Raw genomic sequence first — 27,818 nt, 5'->3', positions numbered from 1 at the left:
GCCACATATAAGACTTTTCTAGACTGATCCCTGTGGGCAGCAGTTCCCTAATGCATTGATCTTGTTGTGGATTTCCTTGGGCTTCTCTGAGAGTCTATTCTGGAGGTGGGGTTGGGGGCATATGTCAGTTACTTGTCTGCTGCTGTGATGAAACACTGCCACCAGAAGCAACGCTGAGGAAGGGTATAATTTGGCTCACATTAGCCAAACCAGGGCTTCAGAGCCTAGGAGACAGGCTCTTCCTCAGGGCTCTCCTGATGTCTGTCCTTAGCAACCTCACTCAGTCACACAGTCTGTCTTTCACACAGAAGCCACACCGACCCCCTGAACCCAGGAGTCAATGGTGGAACTCTGTCACAATCCTCCGGTGTCCTCCCCCAGGGCCTGTTCAAGCAGGCTTTGCTCCTCTGGTCTCTGCACATTGTATTTACCTCAGAGAGCTTCCTTCTCTAGAGTGCCCCCACAGCTCCCACACAGAGCCATGGTGGATGGGACAGAGCCCAGGCCTATTGTCACCAGGGCCTATTGAACTTAACCCTTTAGGTATTGCAGATCCCACGTTGGTGCCTGCATTGGTGTGGTGGTGGCCGTCACACACCTCCGGCTCGGGTTTAAGGAGTTTGCAACAGTTCAGAAAAACATCTGGTGCAGTGCCTGAATCCCGAGCCCACTTGCCAACAGGTGGGTTGTATCCACTAGTCCCTCCTTCCTGCCCTCAGCTCACCTAAACAGAACGTGCTATGTGCCCATGCTGTGTGCTAGGCAAGGCTCTGGAGACACGTGGTGGACAAACCTCCAACTTCTCAAGCGAGTCTCTCGGTTTAAGAACAGAAGGACACATGCCCTCAGCCTCCGCCCTTAAGGTGTGAGTCTACAGTAGAGGTCATTTCCGGGCACATGCTGAGGAGGTAGTGAGGCCTGGTGCCTGGGAAGCTGGCCTGCTGGGCAGAGGCTGACCCTAACATGCCCTGGTCTCAGCTTTCTCTTCTGTCAAAGGGGTTTAGTGACTCAGGACATCCTCAAAGGGACGTAGGATGGAAGGAGCCTGTCTCCTTCGAGCCGCCTGCATTGACAGCCATGCCTGGTACACAGCGGCACCTGCAGTGTGGAGGGAGACTCTGGCGTAACTGAGACACTTCAGTGTCACACAGGGAGGTGTATGAGGGATAATGTTTACCAGGCATGGGTTCCATCCCCAACACCACAGAAAAGGACAAGGCCTATAGGGACAGCCAGAGCCTGGGAATGTGTGCCACGTGGCCTGCTGGGGCTGATTCCTGATCCTTCCACAGGCTGAGCCCTGCAGGCAGGAGACCTAGGCTGAGAGATTGAGTGGCCTGCAGTACCCTGCCTGCCAGAGCTCCCTGTGGTGGCCACCTGTGGGTCAGGCTCTATTCCCAGACCCAGGTGGGGCCTCCCACACCCCCAGCTGGATTTGCAGACACACAGCAGCCTCTGCTCCAGGCCAGGCTGCTGACACGTGCTGTGTGTCCCATCTCTGGCTCCTCCAGGGCAGAACTGCCCACAGGACCCCTGGAACTGGATGATTAGAAGGCCAGGTGCAAGTTTCTACTTGGCCACTAGATACCCTGTGTCCCCGCTTTTTGGTTTCAGTTTTCTTCTTCTTCTTCTTCTTTTTTTTTTTTTTTTTTTTTTTTTTTTTTTTTTGCACAAGAAAAGTAGCCATGGTGATGAGGCTGGCTCCTTGCCCCATGGGAACCCTCAGAATGAGCTACAGGCTATACCAGCAAAGGACAGTCCTCTGGGCTGAAAGGAAACCCCATAGACTGTTTATTAAGGGGAGTCACTCAGAGAAGCCTCCGGGTAGAGGAAGAGCAAGCCCTGTTTCCTAGAAGCAAGCAGGAATCCTTTCCTGAAGCCAACAAACACATCACTATGTATCAGGGAGTCACGGGTTCTCCTAGGGCAGATTAAATCAGCGATGCAGCCCTGGGGGACTATGGCAGTCTGGGGAAGTCTCTTTGCCACAGCTATAGAAGAACATCTCTAAGTAGAAGCTAAGGATGCTGTCAGCACACTCTCACGCACAGGACTCACCAGCCCTGACCCACAGCCGACAGTGGTGGTGACGTCACAACTTAAGTCAGGTGAGTCAAGGCAGGTGTCATTTAGCGCTATGGAGGCTGAGACGGGAGGATCTTGCGCTTGAGGCTAGCCTGGGCTACATAGTGAGAGATCCTTCACTACTACAATTTTAAACAGGTGTAGAACTGAATCGAGAGCTGGGGGTGTAACGCCGTTACACACCGCTTGCCAAGCACACACAAAGCCTTAGGTTTGGTACCCACGACCTGGGCGTGGTGACACAGGCCTGTAATCCCAGCATTTGGGAGGGGAGGCAGGAGCATCCCATTCTCAGCAACAAAGAGAGTTCACGGCCAGCCTGGGTTGTGTGAAATCCTGTCTCAAAAGCCAATGAGAAGACGAAGCACCAACTCTGCACATAGACACGTGAGCAGCAGAGGAATTGTAACGACAAGTCTGTCCGAGTCACGTGATGTCCTAGGGTTGGACAAGGTGTCATCCCTGGGATAAACAGGGCAGAGGGCTCGCAGCTTCTCTCCGTGTTATTTCTTAAAACTGTGAGTGAAATCTACAATGACTTCAAAATAAGGAGTTAGGGATGCGCCCACCATCACCCGGGTCCAGGGCATCCAATCAGATTAGCCCGGGGTGGATGTGGCCTTGAAGTAGACAGCTTGCGCTGAGAGTCACCACCCACTTTGGCCTGGGGTGGGCGTGGCCTCGCTCAGGCCAATCTGGGCTTGCTGAACTCTTCAGGGTGTGGTATCCCAATACTCTGTCATTTTCTCTGCCATCTTCCTCCCAAAGAGGAGTTTAGATTGGACATCGTGCGGCCCCTGCGTCTCTGGCATCTCCAGCCACCGCACGCTCTATGGCCGGCTCCGCGGGGCTTGGGAAGAGTCCTCATTCAGGCGAGGCCCGACTCCTGGGCTAGCCTGTAAAAGAGGCCTTTCTGGGCCAGCAGCTGAGCTGGACTGCCGCTCTCCGCCACCTGCCCCGAATCCATGACTAGGACCCTGCAAGGAAGACATGGGGCAGTTCTTGTGACCGTAGCCGAGGCCCTTGACACTGGGAGAGAGAGCCCAGATCTACTTTCCGAGCACTCCCCAGATGTCTGACTTCCCAAGCTGCTACCTGACCCCCACGCCCAGCTTCCTGGGTGCACGGGCCCTGGGCCAAATGCCTTTCCCTGGGGGATTTGGTCACGCTCCCCGCACAGTGGGCGTTTTGTGAGCCATTCCAGGACACTTGCGGAGGTAGGAACGCGTGGCATGTCTTCCCACGCCTCCCTGGCCCCGTGCACCACTGTCAGGAGGGACGTCTTACCTGGCGCAGTCCATCACGGAGCGCAGGCGGTGTGCAATGAGCAGCACTGTACACCGCGTGAACCAGCGCTCGAGGGCCGCCTGCATCTGCAGCTCCGTCCCTGGGTCCACGGAGGCAGTCGCCTCGTCCAGGATGAGGATCTGGGTTTTCCGGAGAAGGGCACGTGCCAGGCACAGGAGCTGCTTCTGACCCACGCTGTGAATAAGCGTCCTGGTTAGGCTAAGCAGGTGTCAGGAGTCAGTACAGGCCTGTCTACCAGCCGGCGCTGGGGACAGCTGCGGATGGAGCCTGGAAGCATTGTCCCCATCTTCATTCTCTCCGCAGGTGCATGTATGCGCATGCGTGTGGAGGCCAGCGGCTGACATCGAGGGTCATTCTCACTCACGCCTCACTTCAGCGACAGGCAGTCTCTCCTTGGGCCCAGGCCGACTTAGCTAGTCTGCCTAGCGAGCTTGTTCCAGGGATCTCCCACCTCTGTGTCTTGAATACTGAGATGATAGCAGCTGCTCAGTCCACCTGGCTCTTACATGCACTCAGGGGACTCGAATTCTGGTCCTCCCACTTGCTCAGCAAGCACTTAACCCACTGAGCCTCTATCTCCCAGCCCCCATCATGACATGCTAAGTGTCTGAGTGGATACCAGCTCCAGAAGGTGACTATTGTCCCTTTTCTGTTTTCTTTGTTTCAAACAGCATCGTACCAGGTAGGCCTGGCTGGCCCGAAACACACTGCGTAGACCAGTCCTCACAGGCACAGAGATCTGCCTGCCTCTGCTTTCTGAATGCTTGGATTAAAGGCAAGGAACACAACCTTACTTGGGCTTTTTGCTTGTTTGTTTTTGAGACAGCGTCTCATCTCGCTGTGTAGCCCAGGCTAGTCTCAAACTTGAAATCTCCCTAGTTATGCACAACGATGCTTCACATTGCTAACGTCACACTCAGGAAAGGCGGGGGCAGGAGAGCAGCACAGCACTAGAGCATCTCCTCAGCCTGCTCGGCTCTGGTTAAGAGTCCTGCACTAGAAAAAAAAATAGAACAATGTATCTCCCCAGCCTCCGTTCAGTTCACTTTATGTGTATTTTATCTTTAAAATACTAGAGATGAAACACAAAATACTAAAATACAAAAGGCATTGCTAGAGAGATGATGGCTCAGGCAGGAAAATTCCTGCCTTGCAAACATGAGAACCTGAGATCAGATCCTCAAGAGGCATAAAAGCCGGTGACAATGGCGAGCCTCTGTAACCCCGGCTCTGGGAAGGCAGAGGGAGGAGGAACCTTCGGAGGCTTTTGGGCCTCCAGCCTAGGAGAAGCAACTTGGAGCACCGGGTTCAGTGAGAGACTCCACCTCAAGAAATAAGGTGGAGGGGCTGGAGAGATGGTTCAGTGGTTAAGAGCACCAACTGCTCTTCCAGAGGTCCTGAGTTCAAATCCCAGCAACCACATGGTGGCTCACAACCATTTGTAATGTGATCTGACGCCCTCTTCTGGTGCGTCTGAAGACAGCTGCAGTGTACTCATATATATAAAATAAATAAAATCTCTAAAATGAAAGAAAGAAAGAAGGTGGAGAACTATAGAGGCCAAAGCTGACCAAGGTACATGCGCGGGCAAGCGCACACGTGCGCGTGCGCGCACACACACACACACACGGTATGAAAAGAGCACACACTAGCACTCAGCCATAACAAATCTGAGATCCATGCCTAGCATCAAGCTTACTATTTTTGTAGCAAAGCTGAAAGAACTGTGGCCTGCTTGAGCATGGGGGCATGGCTCTGGCAGGCCTTGCCCCTCCCTCCCATCCCCCCCTTGCCTTGCTAAAAACCGTAATCTACATTCCGCCAAGGTCTATTTTCTCTTATTTGATGGCTTCCTCCTTCTGAGGCTGACTACCAGGATCCAGCTATCAAAATATTGAAGTGGGCAATCGAAAGCCCCCTTTGGCCATCCTAGTGAACACGCCCAATCAAAATTAAACCCCTGCTCTTAACACAGGGTCTCCCCTTATACCTTTATAAACTGTCATTTTCCTATGGGCCATGTCTGTCTCCTCTCCACCCGGAGGCAGCCCTTTGTCCCTCTGGGATGAATACCCCTCCCCGCTCTCCCTATCCCCTCCCCTCTCTCCCTATCCCCTCCCCTCTCTCCCTGTCCTCGCCCCCTCTCCCTGTTCCCGCCCCTCTCTCCCTGTCCCCGCCCCTCTCTCCCTCAGCCTCCAGCCCCTATCACTGCCCTCTGTCCCTCGGGGCATATACATCTCCTTTGTGTTGAGAACTGGTCTTGGGGGTCCTGAGTCGATAATTTTCCTTTCAAAAATAATTATGGAGTAGGATCAAGAGTCTAGGCTAGGTTTCACCATGGGAAAAAGATCATGGCATGGAGATCTTGTGGGTTGGGACTGCAGGAAAGGATGGGGACCTGATTAGCAGAAGGGGGCTGTCCCCTGGAGTCTGTGCTGAGCCCAGACTGTCCCTACCCTTGGCCTCTTCCTTCTGGCCCTGCCATTGGTGGATGGCCGTACCTCAGGTCATCTCCCTGGCCTGCACACTCATACTGCAGCTGGCCTGGCAGGCTGCTCACGAAGGCCTTGAGCTGCACCGTCTCCAGCGCTGCCCAGACGCCTTCATCTGTGTGCTCCTGAAGCAGGTCCAGGTTCATCCGCAGAGATCCTGGGAACAGGACAGGATCCTGACAGGAGAGATGCTGGGTCAGAACCGGGACATTACCACAGCTCCCCCTACCTCCACCCCTCTCCCAGGGGCCTACGCCTCACCTGAGGGATGATGGTGATTCGGGACCGCAGTGTGTGCAGCCCCACTCGGGTGATGGGGACCCCATCGATCCAAATATCACCCTCAGCAGCCTCCTGAAGCCGCAGCAGGCCCCACGCCAGGGAGGACTTCCCGGCCCCTGTCCTGCCCACGATGCCCACCTGCCAGGTAACGGAAGACTGAGACCCACACGGAGCAGGTCTACCCCAGCCCTGGGGTCATGGATACCTATCTGAAAGATTCTTTCCCTGCAGGACTTGTCGCTGTGCTCACCACCCACTGAGCATGTCCCCGTTCATCCTTCCATCCCTCTCCCCTCCGAATCACTTCCCTCCTTCCAGGCAATCCCCCTACTTCCCGCCCCCTCCCTGCATCCTGACCTATCTGTGCTGTGCCGTCTGTCTCCCACCCATCCATCAGTCCGGCCAGGTATTCGTTCATTTACTCCCCATCTTTCCTTCAAGCCATCCCCGACACCATCCACGGGTCTCACTCTTTCCTGCTGTCACCTATCCCTTATCCATTCTCCATGAAGCCCACCCCTTCCTTCGTACAGGGAGATCCAGGGAGATGCAGGGACCAGCGCTAGAGGCAGATCGGGGCGTGTGAGGTGGAACCTAAGAATCCTGGGCAGGGGTCTTGGACTTGAAGTCTGGCGGTGACAGGAGGGCTGCCCACCTTCTCTCCTGCATGGATCTTCAGGGACACACCCTGCACAGCCATTGGCAGCTCTGGTCGGTGTCTGAGCCCAAAGTCCCGGAACTCAATCTGTCCCCCACAAGGCCAGAGAGGCTGGGCTGCGCAGCTGGGCAGCTTCCAGGGAGCCTGGGTCAAGGAACAGGTTGGGCACGGGTCAGAGAAGCTGTCGCCGCAAGCTTTTCACGGGTGCTCTGCTTCTCAGAGCCTCAGCTTACACCATACCATTACATTTGCAAATCACAGGTCATCCTAGCACTGTTTCCGTTGTTGTTTTGGGACAAGGTCTCTGTATACAGCTCAGGCTAGCTTCTAACATTCTTCTAACACAGACTAACCTCTAACTTACTATTTAACCAAGGCTGTCCTCCAAATCACTATTTATCCCAGCTATACCCCAACTCTCAATGTAGCCTAGACTCACCTCTAACTTGTTATCTAGCTACTGCTTGCTTTATATAAATAAAACTGGCTTCTAACTTACTATGTAGCCCAGGCTAGCCCCTAACTTGCTATGTCTCTCAGGCTAACTTCAAATTTTCTACCCAGCACGGCTTCTATTTAACTCAGACTAGCCTCAGCCTCAAACTCACTACATAGACTAGGCTAGCTTCAACCTAGCAGCAATCCTCCTGCCTCACCGTCAAATGCTGGGGTTTAGTTGTGAGCAGTTGTGTGTCATTTACACGGCTGCTCTGTTCCTGTGGCATTGCTGCCACACTCCTGAAGTGTCATGTGCCACTGGTCTGTTCTGGCACACTGCAGCTGTGAGGCTGTCCTGTCCCTCCCTGGCTTGCTGCTTGGTTAAGATGTCACTGTAGCTGCATTGTTTTCTGCCGGACTATGGCCTTGTCTTATCCTGTGCCCTGCTGCATGGCTGGACTACGGCTGACACTTTAAGGTTGTCACTGAGATGAGGGAACCCCCTCCCCCGCTGTGGCAGGGACACTGTCAGTACTGCCTGGCACTCAGACGAGTGACCCGCCCAGCAGAGCTAGAAAGCAGGGTTTTAACTGTTCACTATGCCCCCCCCAGCTGTGACTCCAGCCCACAGGGATGTCGCTTTGTGGGAAAGGAGGGGGGCAGGCAGCATCCTGGCCCCACGGTCCCTCATCCCATCCCGATCTTCACCTCTTTGGGGATGCGAGCGTAGTCCTGCACGCGTTCCATGGCCACCATGCTGTTCTCCAGATCTGTCCAGCTGCGGACCACCCACTGCAGAGTCTGTGTCACCTGGTTGGGAGACACCTCAGCTGGGCTCCCCTGGGTTCCCATAAGCCCTCCTCCCTACCCGGGTGCCAGGGGAGGTGAAGAAGGAGGGGCTGTGGGAAAGGGACGTGGAGGACCTGGGCCCACAGAGGTGGGGCTTGGCTAGTAAGACAGTGCATAGAGCAAGCAGGTGACACTCTCACAAATCCTAGAACACCCAGCAAGACCTGGGTCTGCGGGCTCCACTCAGGCAGCTCCCGGAGATCGTCTAGGCTCCCCAGATTTCCACTCTGAGCCTCTAAGCGCCTTGCCGGGCCCTATGAGCAGTTCCGTGGCTGGCCCTGCCTTGTCTCCACTCCTCTTTCTGCTTTGCCCTTCCAGCTGTGCTGGCCCGACACAGCTGGGGCAGCTGCCACATGACCCTGCCCCCTGCCTTTTCCTGTTGCTGGTTCTGCCCAGAGCACTGACCCTTAAAGGAGATTTGAACAGAGATTTATGAAGCTCCTAGGGCAACAACTTCTTTATCTGATGTTGCCTCTGTAGATATGAGAGAGAGAGAGAAAGAGAGAGAGAGAGAGATAGAGAGAGAGAGAAAGAGAGGGGAGAGAGAGAGAGAATATATGTGTAAGAGTGTGTTTGTGAGAGTAAGCAGTGTATAAGCGAGAGAATGTGTGAGTGTGTGTGAGTGTGTAAATAGTGTGTAAAAAGAGGAGAGAGAATGTGTATATAAGAGAGTGTGTGTACGTGCGTGTTTGTGGACAGACACTGTGACCGACACTGCATATTTATCAAGAGCTATCAGCAAACACACTGTTGGAAGCTGGCTCTCAGCACGCTTCGCCTGTCTCAGCTAATCTACAGGATGTCTGAAATAGCAGTGCTGGCCCATTATTCAGATGGGCACATAGAGAGTCTTGAGCTACTTGCTTGAGGTCACTTAAAGTTCCCTGAGAACTGTACTTGCCCTAGCTCTGGGCAGTAGACTGATGAGTCCTTGGAACTACTCCAGCCGGGTCCCCTATCTCTGACCTGACCCCCTCTGGCCAGGTCCCCCCATCTCTGACCTGACCGCCTCAGGCTGGGTCCCCCCATCTCTGAACTGACCCCCTCCGGCCGGGTCCCCCCATCTCTGACCTGACCCCCTCCGGCCGGGTCCCACCCATCTGACCTGACCCCCTCAGGCCGGGTCCCCCCATCTCTGACCTGACCCCCTCAGGCCGGGTCCCCCCATCTCTGACCTGACCCCCTCAGGCCGGGTCCCCCCATCTCTGACCTGACCCCCTCAGGCCGGGGTAAGATGCTGGAGTACCTGGAGGGCAGCAGAGACCGAGAAGCCCACGATGCCGGCGCTCAGGTGAGCTTTGCTCAGCACAGCGCAGGTAGCGGCCATGAATACCAAGCCGTTCCCCAGGAACTCCAGGTTAGCAGCCAGCCACCTGTGAGGGGAAACCGGGCTCAGCAGGACCAGCGGGGGCCACTTGAAGGGGCATAGTGTGGACCGGTTGCGGTCAGTGCCCTGCAATGGGGCCTGAGTGCAGGAGGAGAGGTAATGCCAGTCTGTCTTGCCCAAGGGCTCAGCTGCAGGCCTGACTCATGCTGGGTGTTCCCTAGAGCTTCCTGCTTTAGAGATGTGTGTTTTCTATCTCTGGTCTAGCCTGTTCCTCACCAGTCACCCCCCCGGTTTGTGTGCAGCTATATGTATACATGTGTGTGCAAGCCAGAGGACAATCTCAACTGTCCTTCCTCAGGTGTCACACACGCACATGTATGTATGTATGTCTGTATGTCTGTATGTATGTATGTATGTTCGTATGTATGTATGTATGCATGCATGGGACAAGGTTTCTCTGAGTAGTCCTGGCTGTTCTGGAACACACTCTGTAGACCCTGTTGGCCTCAAACTCAAGAGATTCACCTGTCTCTGCCTCCTGAGTGCTAAGATTAAAGGCATGCACTGACACCAGTGAGACAGGGTCTCTGGGTTGGTTTAGAACTTGTCAAGGGAGTTAAACTGGTTTGCCAGTGAGTCTCAGGAACCACACCTCCATCACAAGCTCCCTTTCCCAAGTGCTGAGATGACAACCTTATGCCACGGATTCATTCGTCAGCCGGTGAGCTCTGATGAGCGCGCCCCTCACCTGCAAGGCCAGCACTTTCCCCGAGCCGAGCGGACTCCCAGCCCCGGCCTGCCTCCTCCTTAGGCCGCATTCCCAGCCTCGCAGGCACTCAGCTCCAAAGTGACCTCTCCTGGGAGTGTGACCTCACTCTGTGTTTCTCTTTCTCCTCACACGCTGACCTCCGTCTCCTCACACGCTGACCTCCGTCTCCTCACACGCTGACCTCCGTCTCCTCACACTCTGACCTCCGTCTCCTCACACGCTGACCTCCATCCCATGCCTCTTCCCAGCCAAGTCATTTAATGTCAGCTTACTGTCACCATTACCAGTCCCGGGCTCCATGGTGATAAGGATCTTGTTTTCTCGTTCTTGGCTCTAGCTCCAATCCACATTTCAGCATGAAGTATGTGCTCAACAAATGCTTTCTGAGAAAGGACAGGTACAGTGGACCTCCCTCACTGCGTCCTGCTTACCATCCATTTGTCTAACAGCTAGGGGAGCACGCGTTGTGAGCCGGGCGCGTTCACGGAGCTGGGTACCTGGCCTGAACATGAGCCTCTCGTGTCCGGGGAGGGGAGAAGATACTGTTCCCATTTGATAGCTAAGAAAACTAAGGCTCAAGAAGGGCTGGTGCAGTGCCAGGCACGGGGCAAGCACTCCCTGCAATGATTTAATCCTTAGAGCCACCTTGAGTGTGACAGCAGTTGAGTAAATGAGGCCCAGAGAGGGTGTGTAACTTGTTCGGGGTCCACCATCTTGAAACTGGCAGAACTCAGAGTTATGTTGCCTTTTCTTAGTCCTGAAAGGTGCTGAAGGGTTAAGGAAACCAGCTCCCTGTCATCAAGGAACCAGAGGTTGGTATGGCTGCCTGGCCACCATCCTCTCTGTACCTCCAACCCATTGACGGTCAGGGACTTTGGATGTTCTGAGTGGGACCCCGCCTTGGATGGTCCCTAGCTTGTGTGACCATGGTCAAGCCATGTGAGTCCTCTAGCTACACAGTACAACTCTTGTGGGCAGTGGGTTCCAGGTGTACGCTGAGCCCAGACTCTTCCTACCTGTCCACCACCAGTCTCGGGAAACTGACCCTCTGGGTCTCATCCATGAGGGCATCGTGCTGAGCTGTGAAGGGTCCCTGGGCCCGGAAGGCCCTGACCACCAGACTGCCCTGGAAGGTCTCGGCCATATGCGAACACACAGACGAGTAGCTGGCCGACTCCAGACGTCTCAGCTGGCAAGATGTGGCCACATAGAGGCTCTGTGGTGGGAGACGGAGGGAGAGGCAGAGACACAGAGACAGAGCTCTGAGGGCACAAGGAGCAGCAGATGCGCTCTGCTGGGCCTACTCAGGCCTCTGGCTTGCCTTCTCAGGAGCAGGGGGATTCAACAGCTGCTGAATCCAGCAACAGGACCCAGCTCAAAACCATTTCTGCCTGACTCCAAAGCCTCTGCCCCAAGTCGGGCAGACTGAGAGATGACCCAGGCAGCGGGGCCACCAGCAGTCATGGCTGCTAACAGGGGAGATGGGAAAGGAGCACCCTTAATAACTGCCCTGGACATACAGATGGTCACATGGCCCAGGCTTAGCAGATCAGAGCCGTTGGCCCTAGGGTTGGTGACCCATCACAGGCCAATCAAAATGTTTCCTAGGTTGGCTGGATGAAAGACTTCCTTGGTGTTGGGGAAGCTGGAGTGAGGCAGAGCAGAGAGCAGCTGAGGCCTGCTTGTCCCCTGACAAAAGCATGTATAAACTGAGGCCTGACTGAGCTAGCCTGAGCTTCTCAAAGACTGGCTAGCTGAGTGCCCCATGCAGCCCAGACTGCCAGGCTGTGCGTCCCGTCCCCTCAGGCAGCAAAGCTCTGGATCCACATCTGCTTCCCAAAGAGCTGGCACGACAGACATGCCTTGCTATCCCTGGCTCAGATGCTGGTCTTCGCCTTAGGCCTGTCTCAGAGGGCCTCTGGCCCTGGCAGAGGAAATAGACATCTCGATACAATATATTCCCACCCATGCAGTGTGCCCTGCAGGGTGCAAATGGGAGGAGACATTGCAGAAGTAGGGCCCAAAGTTAGACATGAGGAACTCTTGGGAGTGACTAAGAGACAGAGATTTGTGTGGGTTCTACAGGGTGTTTGCCCCTGGGGTGGGAGGGGGTGGGGTTTCTAGTCTCTCCATCCCATAGCAAGCTGCAGAACCTCTTCCATCGAGCCTTTCCCAGAGGCAGGGAACTAACGGACTTGACCTCAGCTAGCCCTGGCCTCTGACCTCTCCATACCTGAAAGCCAGCATAGAGGATCATGAGAGGTAGGATGGCCACAATGGCCAGGGGCGTGGCCATCGTCACTGCCAGGCCGACCTCCAGGAGCCCAAAGGCGTAGGTCAGCAGGGACCTCAGCTTGTCCGGGATGTCCACATCCACCGTGTCTGTCTCCTTGGAAAAGCGGTTCAGCAGGTTCCCGACCGGAGTGCGCTCAAAGAAGCCGATGGGAGAGCGAGCCACGTCCCACAGGAGGCTCCGGAAAAGCAGACCTGAGGCCCGGACCCCACCCAGGAACACAGCAGCCGTGGAGGCAAACAGTCCGATGGCTGCAGAGCAAGAGTTGGAGTGGAACCCGCTGCTGGGCTGGGGCAGGTCTCCCACCCCTGGATGACCATGATATGATTGACAGTCCCACTGCTGGAGGGTTGAATGGTGTCTCCCCAAACTTATACCTACCTCTACCTCTAAATACAACCTTATTTAGAAATACGAGTTTCAAAGGTACAATAAAAGAATATTCTAGATTTAGGGTGAGGCTTACACCTGTTCTTTGTATCCTTCTAAGAACTGGGCATAAGCAGAGACTGTCGCACAGACACAGAGAAAGACCAGAGGAGCGGTAACAGCTAAGATAAACAAAGGGTCCAGAAGCCATCAGAAGCTGGGGAAAAGGCTGCAAGGGGAGGCACTGCCAAGGCGACCCTACTGTCAATCAAAGCCCCATAGTACAGTGTAGGCAGTCACATGACTCAACTAGCCAGTCAGAGCACTCCACCCATGGAGGTTACTGTGATTGGTTCGTGGTGGTTGCCTGACTCATAAAGGGGCCAATCAGAATCTTCCCTGTGGAGGAAGGCTGAGCTGGAGTGTTGGGATGCGGAGGTGGCCTGTTGCCGGCAGGGTGCTACCGAGTCTTCTACACCTGCTCCCAAGGTCTCAGCCCCACCCCCAGCAGCTCCCAAGGAGCTCCCGAACCTTCTCCAGGAACCAGCCCCACTGCTGGCTGGGCTTAAGATGGTCTGCCTAAGTATTGCAGAAGAATACTTTCTGTGGTTCTAGAGACTGCACAGTACACAGATACGTTTTGTTTCTTTTGAGACAGGGTCGCATGTCGCCCAAGCTGGCCTTGAACTTGTGATATAGCAGAGGATAAGTTGAATGCCTAATCTTTCTGCCGCCACCTCTGGAGTAATGAGACTTCAGGGGCATGTCACCAGCCCAGGCTAGACCTAGCTAGGTAGCGTGCCACCCAAATGGTGCATTCCAACGTGGCTAACTGACAGCTCATGGTCGTCTGTTTTCAAGCATCTTCTCCCAGCTGTAGCAGACAGGTCTACAAACTGTAAGGGTCCCCAAAGTCAGGGCTGACATGTCTATTTTCAAGATAGACAGGCTCGCGGCGGCTCGCTGTTGTGGCTACTGTCTTAATGGATCACGCCGAAGCTGCTTTTTGTCTGTAGCGCTAGGGAATGAACCCGGGGCTTCACACATCCCAGACAAGCACGCTACACGGAGCTACATCCTCAGACAGTCCGCCTTTCTCACTTAAAAACGCATTCATTTTGTACATGTGTATGCATGCATACTTGCGTGTGTGCATGTGTGTGTGTGTTTCCTGCTATAGCGTGTGTGTGGAAGTCAGAAAGCAACCCGTGGGACTCAGATCGCTCTCTCTACCACATGACTCGCAAGGGTAGAACTCTAGTCCACAGGTTTGATGGCAGGAGCCTTTACACGGAGCCATCTCCCCAGTCACCCATTTTACATATTTTGCGATGGTATGTCACCAAGGTACCTGGGCTGTCCTTGAGCCCAGGATGGTCTTAACTTGCATCGGTCGGTCCTACCTTCAGCCTCCCGGGTAGCTGGGGTTATAGGAGCGTGTCACGATTTCTGGCTAACTCAGACAACTTTCATGATGGGGCCACACCCACGTGCCCAGCAGCGTTGCCTTTTCACTGTGGCCATGTTTGAAGTTTAGGGGACCGGGGCTAAGGATAGCAGGCATTGGAATAGGGTGATGCTCTATTCAAGGGCATCATATCCGGTCCTTGCAGGGACGTGGCTGCTCAGTAGCCTGAGTGTGGAGGTTGTGGGGACATCTACATAAACCATAAACCAGTGCCACTCCACATAAGGTTTCAGGACTGGCTTAGTCGATATCCGTATTGCAATATGGCAATATCACTTTGCAGCCTGGGGTCCCTGGCAGAGGGGCAGAGGCCACACCGGAGCTTTTTACACCTTGCCTTGCAGCAGAGGTGAACCTGCAACGGCTTCAGGAATAATAATAGTTATTGTTATATTATATAACAATATAAAGTATAAATAATATGATATATAACATGCTATATCATATAATGTATTATATAATAAAATATTATCATTATCATAATTTATCATTGTTGTTATTTTATTGATTATTATCATTAATTATTATCATTATGGTTCACCTGTAATTTGGGTGGCATGCAGCTTCATGTTGGCTACCTAGCTAGGGTTAGCCTGGGCTAGTGGCATCATTACAATATTTATTATTGTATCTGCGGTGGTACAGCCTGGACTGGAAGGAAAGACTGCCTCTGATTGAAATAATAAGACAAGCCAGGATGGTGAGAAGGTTCAACAGGAAAGGACTCGGTGCCTGAGCACGCCCACCCTGGCCTAGCATGGTAGAAGGAGCCAACCCATGCGCGACCACGCATGTGCTGCTGTGTCTGTGTCCATGCACACACCAAAAATAAGTAAAGGAACAGAAGCTTTTTTTTCAAGGGAACAGAAAAATGAGCAAAGGGGAAATAAGGGCAGTGAAAGATGTGGAGCGTGGGGGGGGGTGGTGGGAAGGAGTGTAGTCTGGGTGGAGGCGTGGGCGTGGTGAATGTGGCTGTGTGTGGAGGATTGTGGGAGATTGAGGTCATTTGCTAGCGAACTTGAGACACCTTCTTGGCAGGGAGGCACTGTCCCCAGACCCTACTTCCCTCCAGCCACACCTAAGGACACAGGGATGATTGGTTGGTCCTAGGACGTTCTGAGTAGGCATTTAAGGACAGGAGAGGTGGGGTGCTCACTGACATACCTTGCAGACAGCCAAGGAGCCCAAAGACCCAGCCGCGCAGGGCTGCGTGCTTCTGCCGCCCATTCACAACCGGGTCATCGGCCCAGAGGCTCAGCCAGTAGCCTTGGCAGAAGGATGCCACTTGCTGGCAGAGAAAGAGGAACAGCGTGTAGGTGCAGAGGGGTGTGCCCACTGCCCGCAGGTAGCTCAGGTATGTGGTGGTCTTCACCTATGAGACATGTGAGGGAGGAGTGGCAGAGAAGGGGGTGAGGGAAGAGTGAGCTGGTGCAGGTCAGACTCCCAAAGGCAGCATTAGCAGAGCCTCATTGGCCATGCCCACCCCCCATAGACCCTTGCCCCAGGATTCTCCTGCAGAGACCCGTGTGGGTCAGAGGAAGCCATGTCTGGGTGGGTGGGTGAAGGAAGGACAGCTGGGGGTGCACATATGGGGTTCAGGATAAGGTGGACTGAGGGTCAGAGCGAGGCAGTATGGAAGGAGGGAGACGATGCTATGGATTTCAGATTGGGCTTTCCTAGTCTTGAGAGCTGGTCATAGAGACAAGGTTCAGCCCGTGTACACCCTGGCCCCTTCATCTTTAAAAGGAGACTATTGCTGGCTGGCTGTTTTGAGGGCCCAAGGTGAGGTGGGATATTGTGAAGATTAAGAGTCAGGGAGGCTACAGTCTCACTTGGCCCACAGTAGGCACTTGAGAAAGGTGAGCGGCCTCCCTGGCATGTTAGAGCGGAAGCAAAGGCCCTGGTCGTTACCCGGCCATATTGCACACTGTCCCCTTCTGCTGTCAACCTGGTGCCCTCAGGGTCGTCCAGAGAAGCCTCCATCTGTGCCTCTGATGTGGTGCTGCCCTTCACGGGGGCTGCGTCGGTGGGCCTGGGCCTAGCGTTTAGAGGAAGTCAGGATATGTTAGCGTCTCTTCCCACGGGGAACTGTGAGCGCTGCAGGAGTCTTTCTAGCTCCTCATCATTTGCCTAGGAAGAAGGTGGGTATACATTCATGGACACATGGGTGGATGGACTGAAAGCACAGATGATTAGAAAGATGGAAGATAGATGCAAGGGTGGGTGGATAGAAAGGAGAGGTGGTCGCATGGATGGATAAAAAGAAGGGTGTGTGTACTCATGGGTGTGTGTACTCATGGGTGTGTGTGAATGCATGGGTGTGTGTGAATGCATGGGTGTGAGAATGCATGGGTGGGTATGAATGCGTGGGTGGGTGTGAACGTGTGGATGTGTGTGCACTCATGGGTGTGTGAATGCATGGGGTTGTGTGCACTCATGGGTGTGTGAATGCATGGGTGTGTGTGCACTCATGGGTGTGAGAATGCATGAGTGGGTGTGAAAGCGTGGGTGGGTGTGAAAGCGTGGGTGGGTGTGAACACGTGGGTGGGTGTGAACGCATTGGTGGATAGGTGCCTAGACAGATATATGGGTGAATGGATGATCCAGGCGCCACACTTCCTCCTACAAGGTACTCAGCTCCATCACTCTAGCGTCTTGTTTAAGCCTGTCCCCTGATGCCATTTCACCAGATTAAAACAGTTGTCCTCACGGGGCACCCCGGCTTCTGAAGCTTCACTCTGGCCTTAGCTCCTGTTCCATTGCTTTGCGCCTGCTGTTTACCCTCAGCCCCGCCGGTCCAGCTTGTCTGAATGTCAGTGTTTGTCTGAATGTCTTTATGATGCTAAAGACATGCGTGCTCCTGCCCTCTGTGCTGCATTGATTCGACTCTTCTGTGCTTTGGTTCCCTAGATACAAAATGGAGGCGCCTATCATTTGTTACCCGTTTATCGTCTTCCTAGCACTTAGTTGTCATTTATTATCTCTCAAGAATCATCTAGCCTCCCATCCTTTTTTCGGTCCATCATCCATCTCTGCTTCTTTCCTTCCGTCCACCAGCCAGCCCATCCATCTGTCCATCCGCCCATGCACCTAAGCATCGTCCTTCCATCATCCATGCCTCTTCATATTTCCTTCCATGCATCCATTCATGCATCCTCCATCTGCTCTCCCCTTGTTCTATTCCTTCAGACATGCATGAACATTTCTCCCCGTCCCTCCCCATCACAATCCACACATCCACACACACACACACATACACACACGCGCACACACACACACACACATGCACACACACACACACACCCCTGCGCACATCTACCTGCTCTTAGGTTCCTGCGCACTGCCCTACTTCTCAGGAGCACTCTCACAGTGGCCATGATGTCAGAGGATCTGTCCCCATCCTTGGTATCGCCCAGGCTCAAAGACCCTCAGCTCCCCCTGTACACCTCCCCGCTTGCTGGTCTGGAACCCTGATACACAATGACCTGTCGTCAAAGTCCAGGCCCACGGTGAGTCCGCATGTGCCCTGGGTGCGGAGGACTGGTAACAAGGGGGACAATGGACTCCCTCTTGGTGCCCCCTACCCATGCTCTGACCAGACTGCAGCCCAGCCTGCCTGGCAGAATGGGAACAGTGCAGTCTAGCACAGCCGCTTCCAGTCATGCTGAGAGCCAACCTGCTCTGCTCTAGTGACTGGCATTGGCCCACTCCCAGCACTGGTCTTTGAAGTGACAATTTGGCGGCTTATCACTTCAGTTGACGATGGATCATTGGGGTGAATGAGCCATCCATCCCTGAGCCCACGGTGTATTAAGCAAGCACTCTATAAATGATTTTGGCTGTCCCCTCTGCCTGAGGCACAGTAGTCACAAGCAGATCTCATTTTGGCCTTAGCCTGGCCGCCCCTTACCCAGAACCAGTGAACCCACCTCTCTGGTCCGTGTGTGGGCCTCCCACCTCCAGGAAAGCCTCCGAAGTCATCACTGGTGGCCTCATCGTGGGTTCCTGCAAGGGTTAAGGATGTCTGTGAAGCCACACCAGAGAGTCCAGATGTTGGCTTTGACACTCACAGCTGTGGTGCTTTAACCTTCCTTCCTTCCTCCCTTCCTTCCTTCCTTCCTTCCTTTCTTTCTTTCTTTCTTTCTTTCTTTCTTTCTTTCTTTCTTTCTTTCTTTCTTTCTTTCTTTCTTTCTTTCTTTCTTTCTTTCTTTCTTTCTTTCTTTCTGTTTTTGGGATTTGGTTTTTTCGAGACAGGATTTCTCTGTGTAGCCCTGGCTGTCCTGGAGCTCACTTTGTAGACCAGGCTGGCCTCGAACTCAGAAATCCGCCTGCCTCTGCCTCCCAAAGTGCTGGGTTTACAGGCGTGCGCCACCACCGCCCGGCTTGCTTTCTAAACAAACATGTCCTAGCTGGTTCCTGCGGCTGCTCTAGGAGCCTTCCTCCACTCTCAGCTCTTCCCCCACGCTCACTCAGAAGCATTATCGGCTCATCCTCATTCATTCATTCACTCATTCATTCATTTATTCATTCAGAAAACACTGAGCGCGTGCTATAGACCTGGGAAATAGCATGGATATTGTGTAAGGTCAAATTGCCTCTGCTTTCCCCCGCACGCTGGCTCAAGTAGTGCATTGTGCCTAGAATGTTCTTTCCTAGCTAACTCACACGAACCTTCAGATGCCAGATCCCCCAGGAATAGTCTCTCATCTGATGTGTCTCAGGTTGGGCCAGAAATCTGACCAGAAATACAGTAGCTTAGCTCCAGGCCTCTGAACAAGAAGTAACTGCTATTACAAACCAGTGAAATATGGGTGATGCGTGTTACACAGCCCTGTCACAGCAAAAACTGTCCAATGCAAATGGGCCAGTTTTGTCCTCAAGGCGCCATCTTTAAGCTCAATAACAATGACGCTGTGAGTCAACAGTTAAATGCTGTGGTGGTTTGAAGGGGAATGACCCTGAGACTCATGCACTTGAACTCATGGACCCGGTGGTTAGAACTGTTTGAGACAATACCTCCTCCTCCTCCTCCTCCTCCTCCTCCTCCTCCTCCTCCTCCTCCTCCTCCTCCTCCTCCTCCTCCTCCTCCGCCTGCAGGCTGTCTGGCTCCATCTAGCAGACCCACCAGGGCTCCATTCCTGTGCAGAAGGTCCTGGTAGGAGCCCATCTCTGCGATGGTCCCATTGGCCAGCACCAGGATGCGGTCAGCCTGGGGCAGGACGTGCAGCGAGTGTGTTACAAGGATCCGAGTCTGGGCAGGGAAGGGCAGAAGTTATGCACGCTGGCGTGTCCCCAGGTCAGGGAGTGGGGATGGCCCCTTCCTGTGCCTCTGCACTTCTTCGGTACCCAAAGAGAATAGTGGGGGTATATCAAATTTAGAAGATGAGAGTTTCTTATTCTGATGGGGTTATGGGGTCATCTGAGAAACTCACCTTCGGTTCAAAATATAACAACTGGAAATACATTAAAAAAATTTTTTTTCAAGTCAAGGTTTCATGTAGCCCAGGCCGGTCTTGAACTTACTCTGTGGCCAAGTGTTCTAACTGCCTTTCTGTCCCGTGACAAACACTGTGACCGTGACCAAAAAAAAGCAACTTAAAGAAGGACAGGATTTATTTGGGTTCCACTTCCAGGTCATAGTCTACTACCAAGGGAAGTCCTGACAGGAACTAGAGGCGGGAACTGAAAGTCAGGCCCGTTCCCTATTCCGTGTGGTGTTACCTCCGACCAGGGACCTCACTCCCAGCCCAGGAAGCACAGCAGGAGACAAGAGGCTTGTTGGGTGGTTCCCTCAGAGGAGCACACTTAGCTAGCATCATCATACACCCCAGGGCCTCCCACGTGCCAGGGAGTGTGGCCGAGGTGTCCACAGTAGACTGGGCCCGCCTACATCCGTGAACAGACATGCCCAGAGGCCAGTCTTAGCTGGGAAATTCCTCAGTCGAGGCATTCCTCTCAGATGACTAGGCTGAACTATCTTTTTTTTTTTTTTTTAAAGATTTATTTATAGCATGTAAGTACACTGTAGCTGTCCTCAGACACACCAGAAGAGGGCGCCATATTTCATTATGAATGGTTGTGAGCCACCATGTGGTTGCTGGGATTTGAACTCAGGACCTCTGGAAGAGCAGTCAGTGCTCTTAACCGCTGAGCCATCTCTCCAGCCCCTAGGCTGAACTAAACAGTTAAAGCTAGCGAAGACATCGAGAGCCTTAAATTTCTGATCATCCTGCCTCTACCTCCCAGCAGGTAGGATCACAGGCCTGCACCAGGGCACTGGTTCATGAATGCTGGGGTACAACTCAGGGCTCTGTGTATGTAATACTACCACTGAGCCACATACCATCCTGGGAATACACTTAATACACTGAGCACCAAGGCTCTGCCATGAGGTGTTTCTCGGAGCTTGCTTTTCCTTCCTCAAGATGCACAGCCTATGGAGCCACAGTTCATAGCCACAACTAGCACTATCAGAAAGTATTGCAACTCCAGGGAAGGATCAAAATCTACATATCTTAAAAAAAATAAGTAGGTACCATTCTAGACCATCATAAAGTTGAAACAATATGAAACAGTTTAACCGAAAATTTCCTGAGAAAAATATAAGTGTAAGCCACTGAGCTTTGGGAGCTGTTTGTTACACAGCATCGCTGCAGGAAAAGCTGACTGATACAAAGAAGGAAATTGGATTCAAGAAGGGCTGATGAGACAGCCCTTGGTTAGGACAGAACTCTCAGGACGTCCTCAACTTCACTTACGGTACCCTGGAGCAGTCCACTGGGTCCGATGACCTGTTTGAAGACCTGCTGGCTGACATGGGCATCCAGGGCCGCCAGGGGGTCATCCAACAGGTACACAGCAGCCTTTCTGTACACAGCCCGAGCTAGGCTCAGCCGCTGCTTCTGGCCCCCAGAAAGATTCATGCCCTGTGAACAGGATCGAGACAGGGACTCAGATGCACCTCTGCTGGGGACATCAGAGTGACCAGGTGGCAGGGCAGTAGTGGCATGCACACCTTTAATCCTGTTGCCTAGCAGGCAGAGGCAGGTGGATCTCTGAGTTCCAGTATAGCCAGGACTGCGGGGTAAAACAATGTCTCAAAAAACAACAGTAAGACAGCAATAAAACAGGGTGGCATAGGCAAGGGACACCTCTGCTCATTCAGCCAGGGGCAGCTCAAGGTGCCTTGGGTCACATGTGGCTGTAAACACTGAGCTGGAACCCTTGCGGGCCTGAGCCTGCTTCCCCCCTTCCCAGCCTCCCTTCTGGAGACACTGTGTGCACTGCTCCAACCCCCCCCCCCCCCGTCTTCCAGGTTATGACTCCCTCCCTGTCTGCCCAGTGTTTCTTCTCTCTTCTCCACAGCCGACATGTGCACTGAGGTCCCCACAGTCCCTCCCCGTCGCCTGCACACCCGTTCCTTATTTTCATCCATCCATTTATTGAGCCAATGCTCACCCATGGCCACTCCACTGGGATAGAGCTGGCTGTGGGGCTCTAGCAGTGAGCAGCCATGCCCCTTCTCTTCTGACCTTTTCTAATGAGTATGCACTGGGAAAGGTGCCACGGGCAGGCCTGTCCTTGAAGGTGACAGGAGGAGGGGGCACAGCCCTGTGTGTCCCGCTGGGAAAGGACAAGGGCGCAGGCCCTGGACTATTGAGTGTGCATGGCAGGGGAGCAGGAAGAGTGAGCGGAGAGGAAGACGAGAGAGAAACGGGCTCGCCGCTGTGACTCTGAGGGAAATGGGGAAACCCAAGAGTTCTGGGAAGAGGGAGTGGGTAAGATCCTGTTGGCACAGTGCTTTCTACCCACTGGGCTGGGATCGGTCTAAAGGGAGACGGGATGGAAACTGGGGGCCCTGAGAGGTGTGGTGGCACATACTTGTCACCTCAGCACACAAGAGGCTGAGGCGAAAGGAGCAAAAGACCCCAGCTAGGCATGGTGGCACATAATCCCAGCACTTAGGAGGCAGACGCAGGAGAAGATCTTTGCGTTTGAGGCCAGCCTGGTTGACATAGAAAGTTCCAGGAGAGCCAGGACTATTATGCAAAGAGACACTGTCCATAAAAAAGCACCCCCCCCCCCGTTGATCCCCAGAATCTATTCCCTAACCAGGCATCAGTCCACATTTTCTAGGGTGGCCCGGGGGAGTAACTCTTGTAAAGTTAGAGGGCCATTTGATGTCTGTCCCAGTTGCCCAGCTTTGAGAGCAAACATCATAGACTGTAAGTTACTGGATAGACGGTTGTGTCCCAATAAAACTTTATTTACAAAAACAAGTAGTGGGCCAGATATGGTCCTTAACACAGAGTTTTCTGATTCTGTTGGTTCTATAGCTTCAGATGCTTGTGTCCTGTGTGGGCACCATCTCTGCTCGGACACATTGGTGAGGCCAAGAGAGGGGAAGCAGACTTAATAACATCACCCAGAAAGCTCTCTGCTCTCCCTTTGTCTTTGCTTTATTTTTAAAAATTAGTTTCTCGAATTCATGAAATTCTTAGGCAAATAGGTGGAACTGGAAAATATCATCCTAAGTGAGGTAACCCAATCACAAAAGAACACACATGGTATGCACTCACTGATAAGTGGATATTAGCCCAGAAGCTCAGAATACCCAAAACACAATTCGTATATCAAAGGATGCCCAAGAAGAAGGCAGGAGAGGCCCCTGGTCCTGGAAAGGCTCAGTGCAGCAGTGTAGGGGAATACCAGGACAGGGAAGTGGGAAGGGGCAGATTGGGGAACAGGGGGAGGGAAGAGAGCTTATGGGACTTTCAGGGAGGGGGAAACCAGGAAAGGGGAAGCCTTTTGAAATGTAAATAAAGAATATATATAATAAAAAGTTGAGAGAGAAAAAAGGAAGTGTCTATATAAATTAAGGAAACCAAAAAAAAAAAAAAAAAAATTAGTTTCACCAGGCGGTGGTGGCGCACGCCTGTAATCCCAGCACTCTGGGAGGCAGAGGCAGGCGGATTTCTGAGTTCGAGGCCAGCCTGGTCTACAGAGTGAGTTCCAGGACAGTCAGGGATACACAGAGAAACCCTGTCTCAAAAAAACAAAAACCAAAATAAATAAATAAATAAATAAATAAATAAATAAATAAATAAATAAATTAGTTTCTCCTCAACAACTGAACAGTGCTGTATGTTTGGCCCTGACTGCGGTCTCCTGCTCTCCTCCCTTTTTGTTACTATCATCCCCCATCTCCCTGCCCTCAGATCAGAGAGACACATGATCCCAGGGTCTCCTCACCTGTTCCCCTATTGGGGTGTGAACTCCTGCAGGGAAGCTGGCCACATCAGACCCCAAGGCACAGGCTTCTAGAACTTTCTGCAACCAGGGCAGGTCCAGCTCCTGCCTGAAGCACACATTCTCCACCACAGAGGTATTCTGGACCCAGGCCTCCTGAGGCACGTAGGCCACGGAACCCTGAAACACCCCGTACTGTTGGTAGCTCATATGAGAGCAGGGGAACTGGGTGCTCAGAGGGAGGGAGGCTGAGCCACTGAGCAGAGGCTCTCGGCTGTGAGGGGAAGACACGCGTGCGTGCAGCATCTCTGCATACACCTTAGCAGCCCAGGCAGGGAGGAACGGGGATGACCTTACCTCAATGCTCACAGACCCTTCTACCTTCAGCAGCTCCCCAAGCAGGGCAGACAGCAGGGAGGACTTCCCAGCACCCACTGGACCCACAACAGCCAGCAGACAGCCCTGGGGCACGGTGAGGTTGATCCTGGCAACCCAGGGGAGAAGCAGCCTGAAGGCCCAGCCTGGGTGTGTACAGAAGCCGAGAACTCCAGACACACCCACCCCATCCTGCTGCTCAGGCCTTGGGGAGACCACCAAGAGGCCTTTCTTCCCTGATCCTTGTTTGGCTATCTGAATGCTTTTCTTCTCTCGTCTGAGCACATCAGACGTGCCTGCCACACAAACACCGACAGACACGCCACAGACAGTAGCAGACACAGTCACACACATGCATGGCCAGTAGGCAGAAGTAAGCACATGTGCGTGCCTACATGTATGCTGCTATATGCACATTCATGCACACGCGCATGCACACACACAGGGGACCACGGCGTGAGGGCTTGGATGTTGTAGTCTCTTGCTCAGGCCTTTGCAGTACATGCTTCTCTGTCCTCCTGCCTCTGCCCCAGCCTACTCCTGCCTGCCATCTTCTGAAGTCAGCCCTGACCCATAAGCCACAGTGACTGGTTAAAGAGCCAGTCAGGGCTGGGTGTGCTGATGTCCACCTCTAGTCCCAGCACTAGGGAGCCAGAGGCAGGAGGATCTCTGGGTTTGAAACCAGCCTGGTGTACAGAGTGAGTGTCAGGTCAGCCAAGACTACACAGTGAGACTCTGTTTCAAAAAAAAAAACAAATCCGTTCATAACCCTTCCAAGCTTCGACAGAGGGTCAAAAGGAAAGTTCTTGTGAATATGAATTATACCCATCCATGCTCTTAGTGCATCTGCCTCTTCTTCCTCTCCTTCCTCTTCTTCCTCTTCTTCCTCCTCCTCCTCTCTCTCTCCCTTCTTCAAGACAGGGTTTCTCTGTGTCACCCTGGCTGTCCTGGAACTCGCTCTATAGACCAGGTTAGCCTCCAACTCACAGATCTGCCTGCCTCTGCCCTGAGTGCTGGGATTGAAGGCATGCACCACCACCTTAAGCTTAGTGCTTCTTAAGCCTAGTCCAGTGGTTTTCAGCAGGGGTGATACAGCCTTAGTTGAGTGGAGTCATTTGGCAACATCTAGAGGTATTTTTGCCCCACAGCTGATTGAGGATGGAGATCAGTAGCTCTTAGTTCTGCCAAACATACTAAAGGCCCAGGACAGCCTACACTGAGGAATTCTCAACCCAAATGTCAACAGGGTGAGACTGAGAGCCTGGGCCTGGTACACTTCTGCCTCACGGTCTTCGCCTTTGGTCTCCCTGCTGTTCAAAGAGCCTTCCCCTGAGCTCTGTTATGCCCTCAGCTGGGAAGCCACCCTACCCAGACTGCCAGTGTTGTCCCTTCCCCAGGCTTTCCACTTGTGTCCCATCCATAGCCATCCAAATGTTACCCTAAGTGAGCAGAGCCCCAGCCTTCCCTGTGTCCCCAGCATCCAGAACAGAGCACAGCAAGGGAATGCCCAGGGACCAATCCTGAGGACCTGGATGGAGGTGGACACACACAGCCAGACTTTCTCTTTGTGACAAGTCTTGGTGCTGGATGACAACGACCTTGAAACTGATACAAGAGGCACAGAAGGAGGTCACAGCTCACGAGGCTGGGCCTCAAGGCTCCTCTTGGTCAGGTGGGAAACAGAGAGGTGTCTCCTGCCTGGTGGGGGGTGTTCAGGTACCCTGTGCCCCCTCTATAGGGCTGTGGCATACAGGAATGCTCGCCTCCCTGCACAGAACCCTGACTTGGCCTAGCCTAGCCTCTAGACCCAGGTGGGACACTTTCTCATAAGCCAAGAGCGTCTCTCTGTGGGGTTTCATACCCGTGCAGGCAGGGTGGGCTCTCCTGGGACCAAGCGAAGGTGCCATTGTGCACAGAAATTCGATCCTTTGAGGCTACAGGACACAGGAAGACAGTTACAGGGGTTGGTACTGCCCTCCCGGCATCCCAGTGTTCAGTGCTCAAGGCCTCAAAGGCTCCATCGCTAAAACATCTTTTCAGCTAGAAGCACTACAAGGCCCTGGCCCTGTTACCTACTGACTTGACAACAATCCTACCACAATAACATTATAATTCAGGGACAAGTGACCTTAGCCACAGGTTCAAATCCTGCCTACTGCCCCCCCTTTTGAAAAAAAAAGGTTTGAACTGGGTATGGTGGCTCATGCCTGTAATCCTTGTACCTGGGAGGTTGAGACAAGAGGGTAAGGAGTTGGAACCTAGCCTGGGCTATAGAGTCAATGGGATGCAGGCTTGGGCTAATATGAAGATCACCAATAAAGTTATTTATTTATGTATTTAAATAAATAAACAAGTAATCTCAGTGTGGTGGTTTGCGCCTGCAATCCCAGTACATGGGAGGTGGAGCAGGAAGATCATGAGTTCAAGTGCAACCCTAGCTACATAGCAAGTTCAAGGCCAGTCTGGTTTACAATACCCTGTCCCAAAAAGCCAAAAAATGGGGGTCTAGAGAGACGAGTTAGTTGCTAAGAGCACTGGCTGCTCTTGTAGAGGACCCAGGCTAAATTCCCAGTACATGCAGTTCACAACCATCTGTAATTCCAATTCTAGGGGATCTGACACCTTTTTCTGGCCCCCCTGGGCATCAGACACCCACAGGTACATAGACATACATGCAAGTAAAACCCTTATACACATAAAATAAAAATAAATTACCCCTTTTAATTTTTAAGCCAAAAATTTAAATAAGTAAATAAATGCATTAATTTTGCAAATGTTCTAGCCTAACCGTGGTACTTAAATTAATGTGATCTCCAAGACAGCCTCCCCCAACCTCCAAAGTAGGTGTTTGGACCCTCAAGGTGGGCACTGAGGCTCTAAGAGGTTAACATGTCAGAGCTGGGATTCAGATGTGTCCCTGGTATGGGGCATCCATCCCAAGGGCACAATTTTAGGTACCAGTGGGCATTGTCCAGATAAGCAGGTTGACCAGATGTCTCAATTATAGTAACTGAGTGGGAAGCTCTCATCTGGTGACAGGTGCTCTGCCCTTCTTCCCCGAAGCAATTAATTAAAGTCACATAAGCAGTGGCTGAAAGTGGCAGGATTGAATGGGGGGGGGGGTGAGGTAGACTGAAGAGTGGAGAAAGGATTGAGCAGGGAAGGAGAAGAGGGAGGGAATAAGGGACAGGGAAGAGGGGAACTGGCTAACTAAAGTTTGTGATTCCCCGCATGGATGCTCTGATTTGAGTCTTTAGCTTAACAATATGTCTAAGGTTCTCTTTCTAGATGTCTGCATAAGGGTAAGTCCTTGACAGGGTACTTGCTTCTGAGCACCTAGGTGACATCCCACAGAGCTCCACTAGTCATCACTGTACCTTGGCGGAAGCAGGAGATGTTGGGTACCAAGTAACATGGCGGTGAGATCTACACTGCCTACGGTGCCTTCGTCCCCCTCCCCCTGCCCATTACAGCACTCACAGCATCTGGAAGGACTTGAGACCATGCCATTGGGGTCTACTTCTTCCAGGCACAGGAAGGCAGCCAGCCGGCCAAAGGACACCCGAGCCTAGAGATACAAGAGTGGGCTGGTCACCAGACTAGAAGGGCTTCCTGCCGCAGGCTTCCTGAGGACCCAGCCCAACACTTTGCATTTGCTAGATGCCGGAATTTCTGTAGGTCATAGAAAACAATGACCTCGACAGGAGTGGGGACTTCTCTCTGCTCCTCAATCCGAAAGAGAGAGAGACTGGAACACTCCAGCTGCCTCCAACTAAGGCCAGAGAAAGAGACAACACCTTTTCCAACAGCACCCAGCAATGAAGTGGAGTCACTTCCAACTCTGTCCACTGGAGGT

At 52.9% G+C, this 27,818-nt stretch overlaps 1 protein-coding gene across 1 annotated transcript in view; it reads right to left on the bottom strand.

Moving 5' to 3' along the window:
* Nucleotides 1-1,768: 1,768 nt before the first annotated feature.
* The window catches only part of Abcc6 (ATP binding cassette subfamily C member 6), a 51,099-nt gene continuing 25,049 nt past the window's right edge, over nucleotides 1,769-27,818 (bottom strand). Inside the window, exons 14-31 of the mRNA XM_052178691.1 lie at nucleotides 27,443-27,530; nucleotides 25,824-25,896; nucleotides 23,945-24,071; nucleotides 23,591-23,767; nucleotides 21,097-21,264; nucleotides 19,412-19,589; nucleotides 18,268-18,340; nucleotides 16,250-16,376; nucleotides 15,503-15,710; nucleotides 12,442-12,752; nucleotides 11,225-11,424; nucleotides 9,359-9,485; nucleotides 7,972-8,073; nucleotides 6,823-6,969; nucleotides 6,147-6,305; nucleotides 5,895-6,061; nucleotides 3,373-3,567; nucleotides 1,769-3,062 (exon numbers count right to left, since the gene is read on the bottom strand). Coding sequence (XP_052034651.1) covers nucleotides 2,954-3,062; nucleotides 3,373-3,567; nucleotides 5,895-6,061; nucleotides 6,147-6,305; nucleotides 6,823-6,969; nucleotides 7,972-8,073; nucleotides 9,359-9,485; nucleotides 11,225-11,424; nucleotides 12,442-12,752; nucleotides 15,503-15,710; nucleotides 16,250-16,376; nucleotides 18,268-18,340; nucleotides 19,412-19,589; nucleotides 21,097-21,264; nucleotides 23,591-23,767; nucleotides 23,945-24,071; nucleotides 25,824-25,896; nucleotides 27,443-27,530 — 2,736 coding nt within the window. The 3' untranslated portion in view covers nucleotides 1,769-2,953. The remainder of the gene's footprint in view (nucleotides 3,063-3,372; nucleotides 3,568-5,894; nucleotides 6,062-6,146; nucleotides 6,306-6,822; nucleotides 6,970-7,971; nucleotides 8,074-9,358; nucleotides 9,486-11,224; nucleotides 11,425-12,441; nucleotides 12,753-15,502; nucleotides 15,711-16,249; nucleotides 16,377-18,267; nucleotides 18,341-19,411; nucleotides 19,590-21,096; nucleotides 21,265-23,590; nucleotides 23,768-23,944; nucleotides 24,072-25,823; nucleotides 25,897-27,442; nucleotides 27,531-27,818) is intronic.

Source organism: Apodemus sylvaticus, chromosome 1 (assembly GCF_947179515.1).
Source record: "Apodemus sylvaticus chromosome 1, mApoSyl1.1, whole genome shotgun sequence".
NCBI classification, from domain to species: domain Eukaryota; kingdom Metazoa; phylum Chordata; class Mammalia; order Rodentia; family Muridae; genus Apodemus; species Apodemus sylvaticus.
The sequence above is the reverse complement of the archived record's forward strand: the minus strand, read 5'-3'. Positions and strand labels throughout refer to the sequence as shown.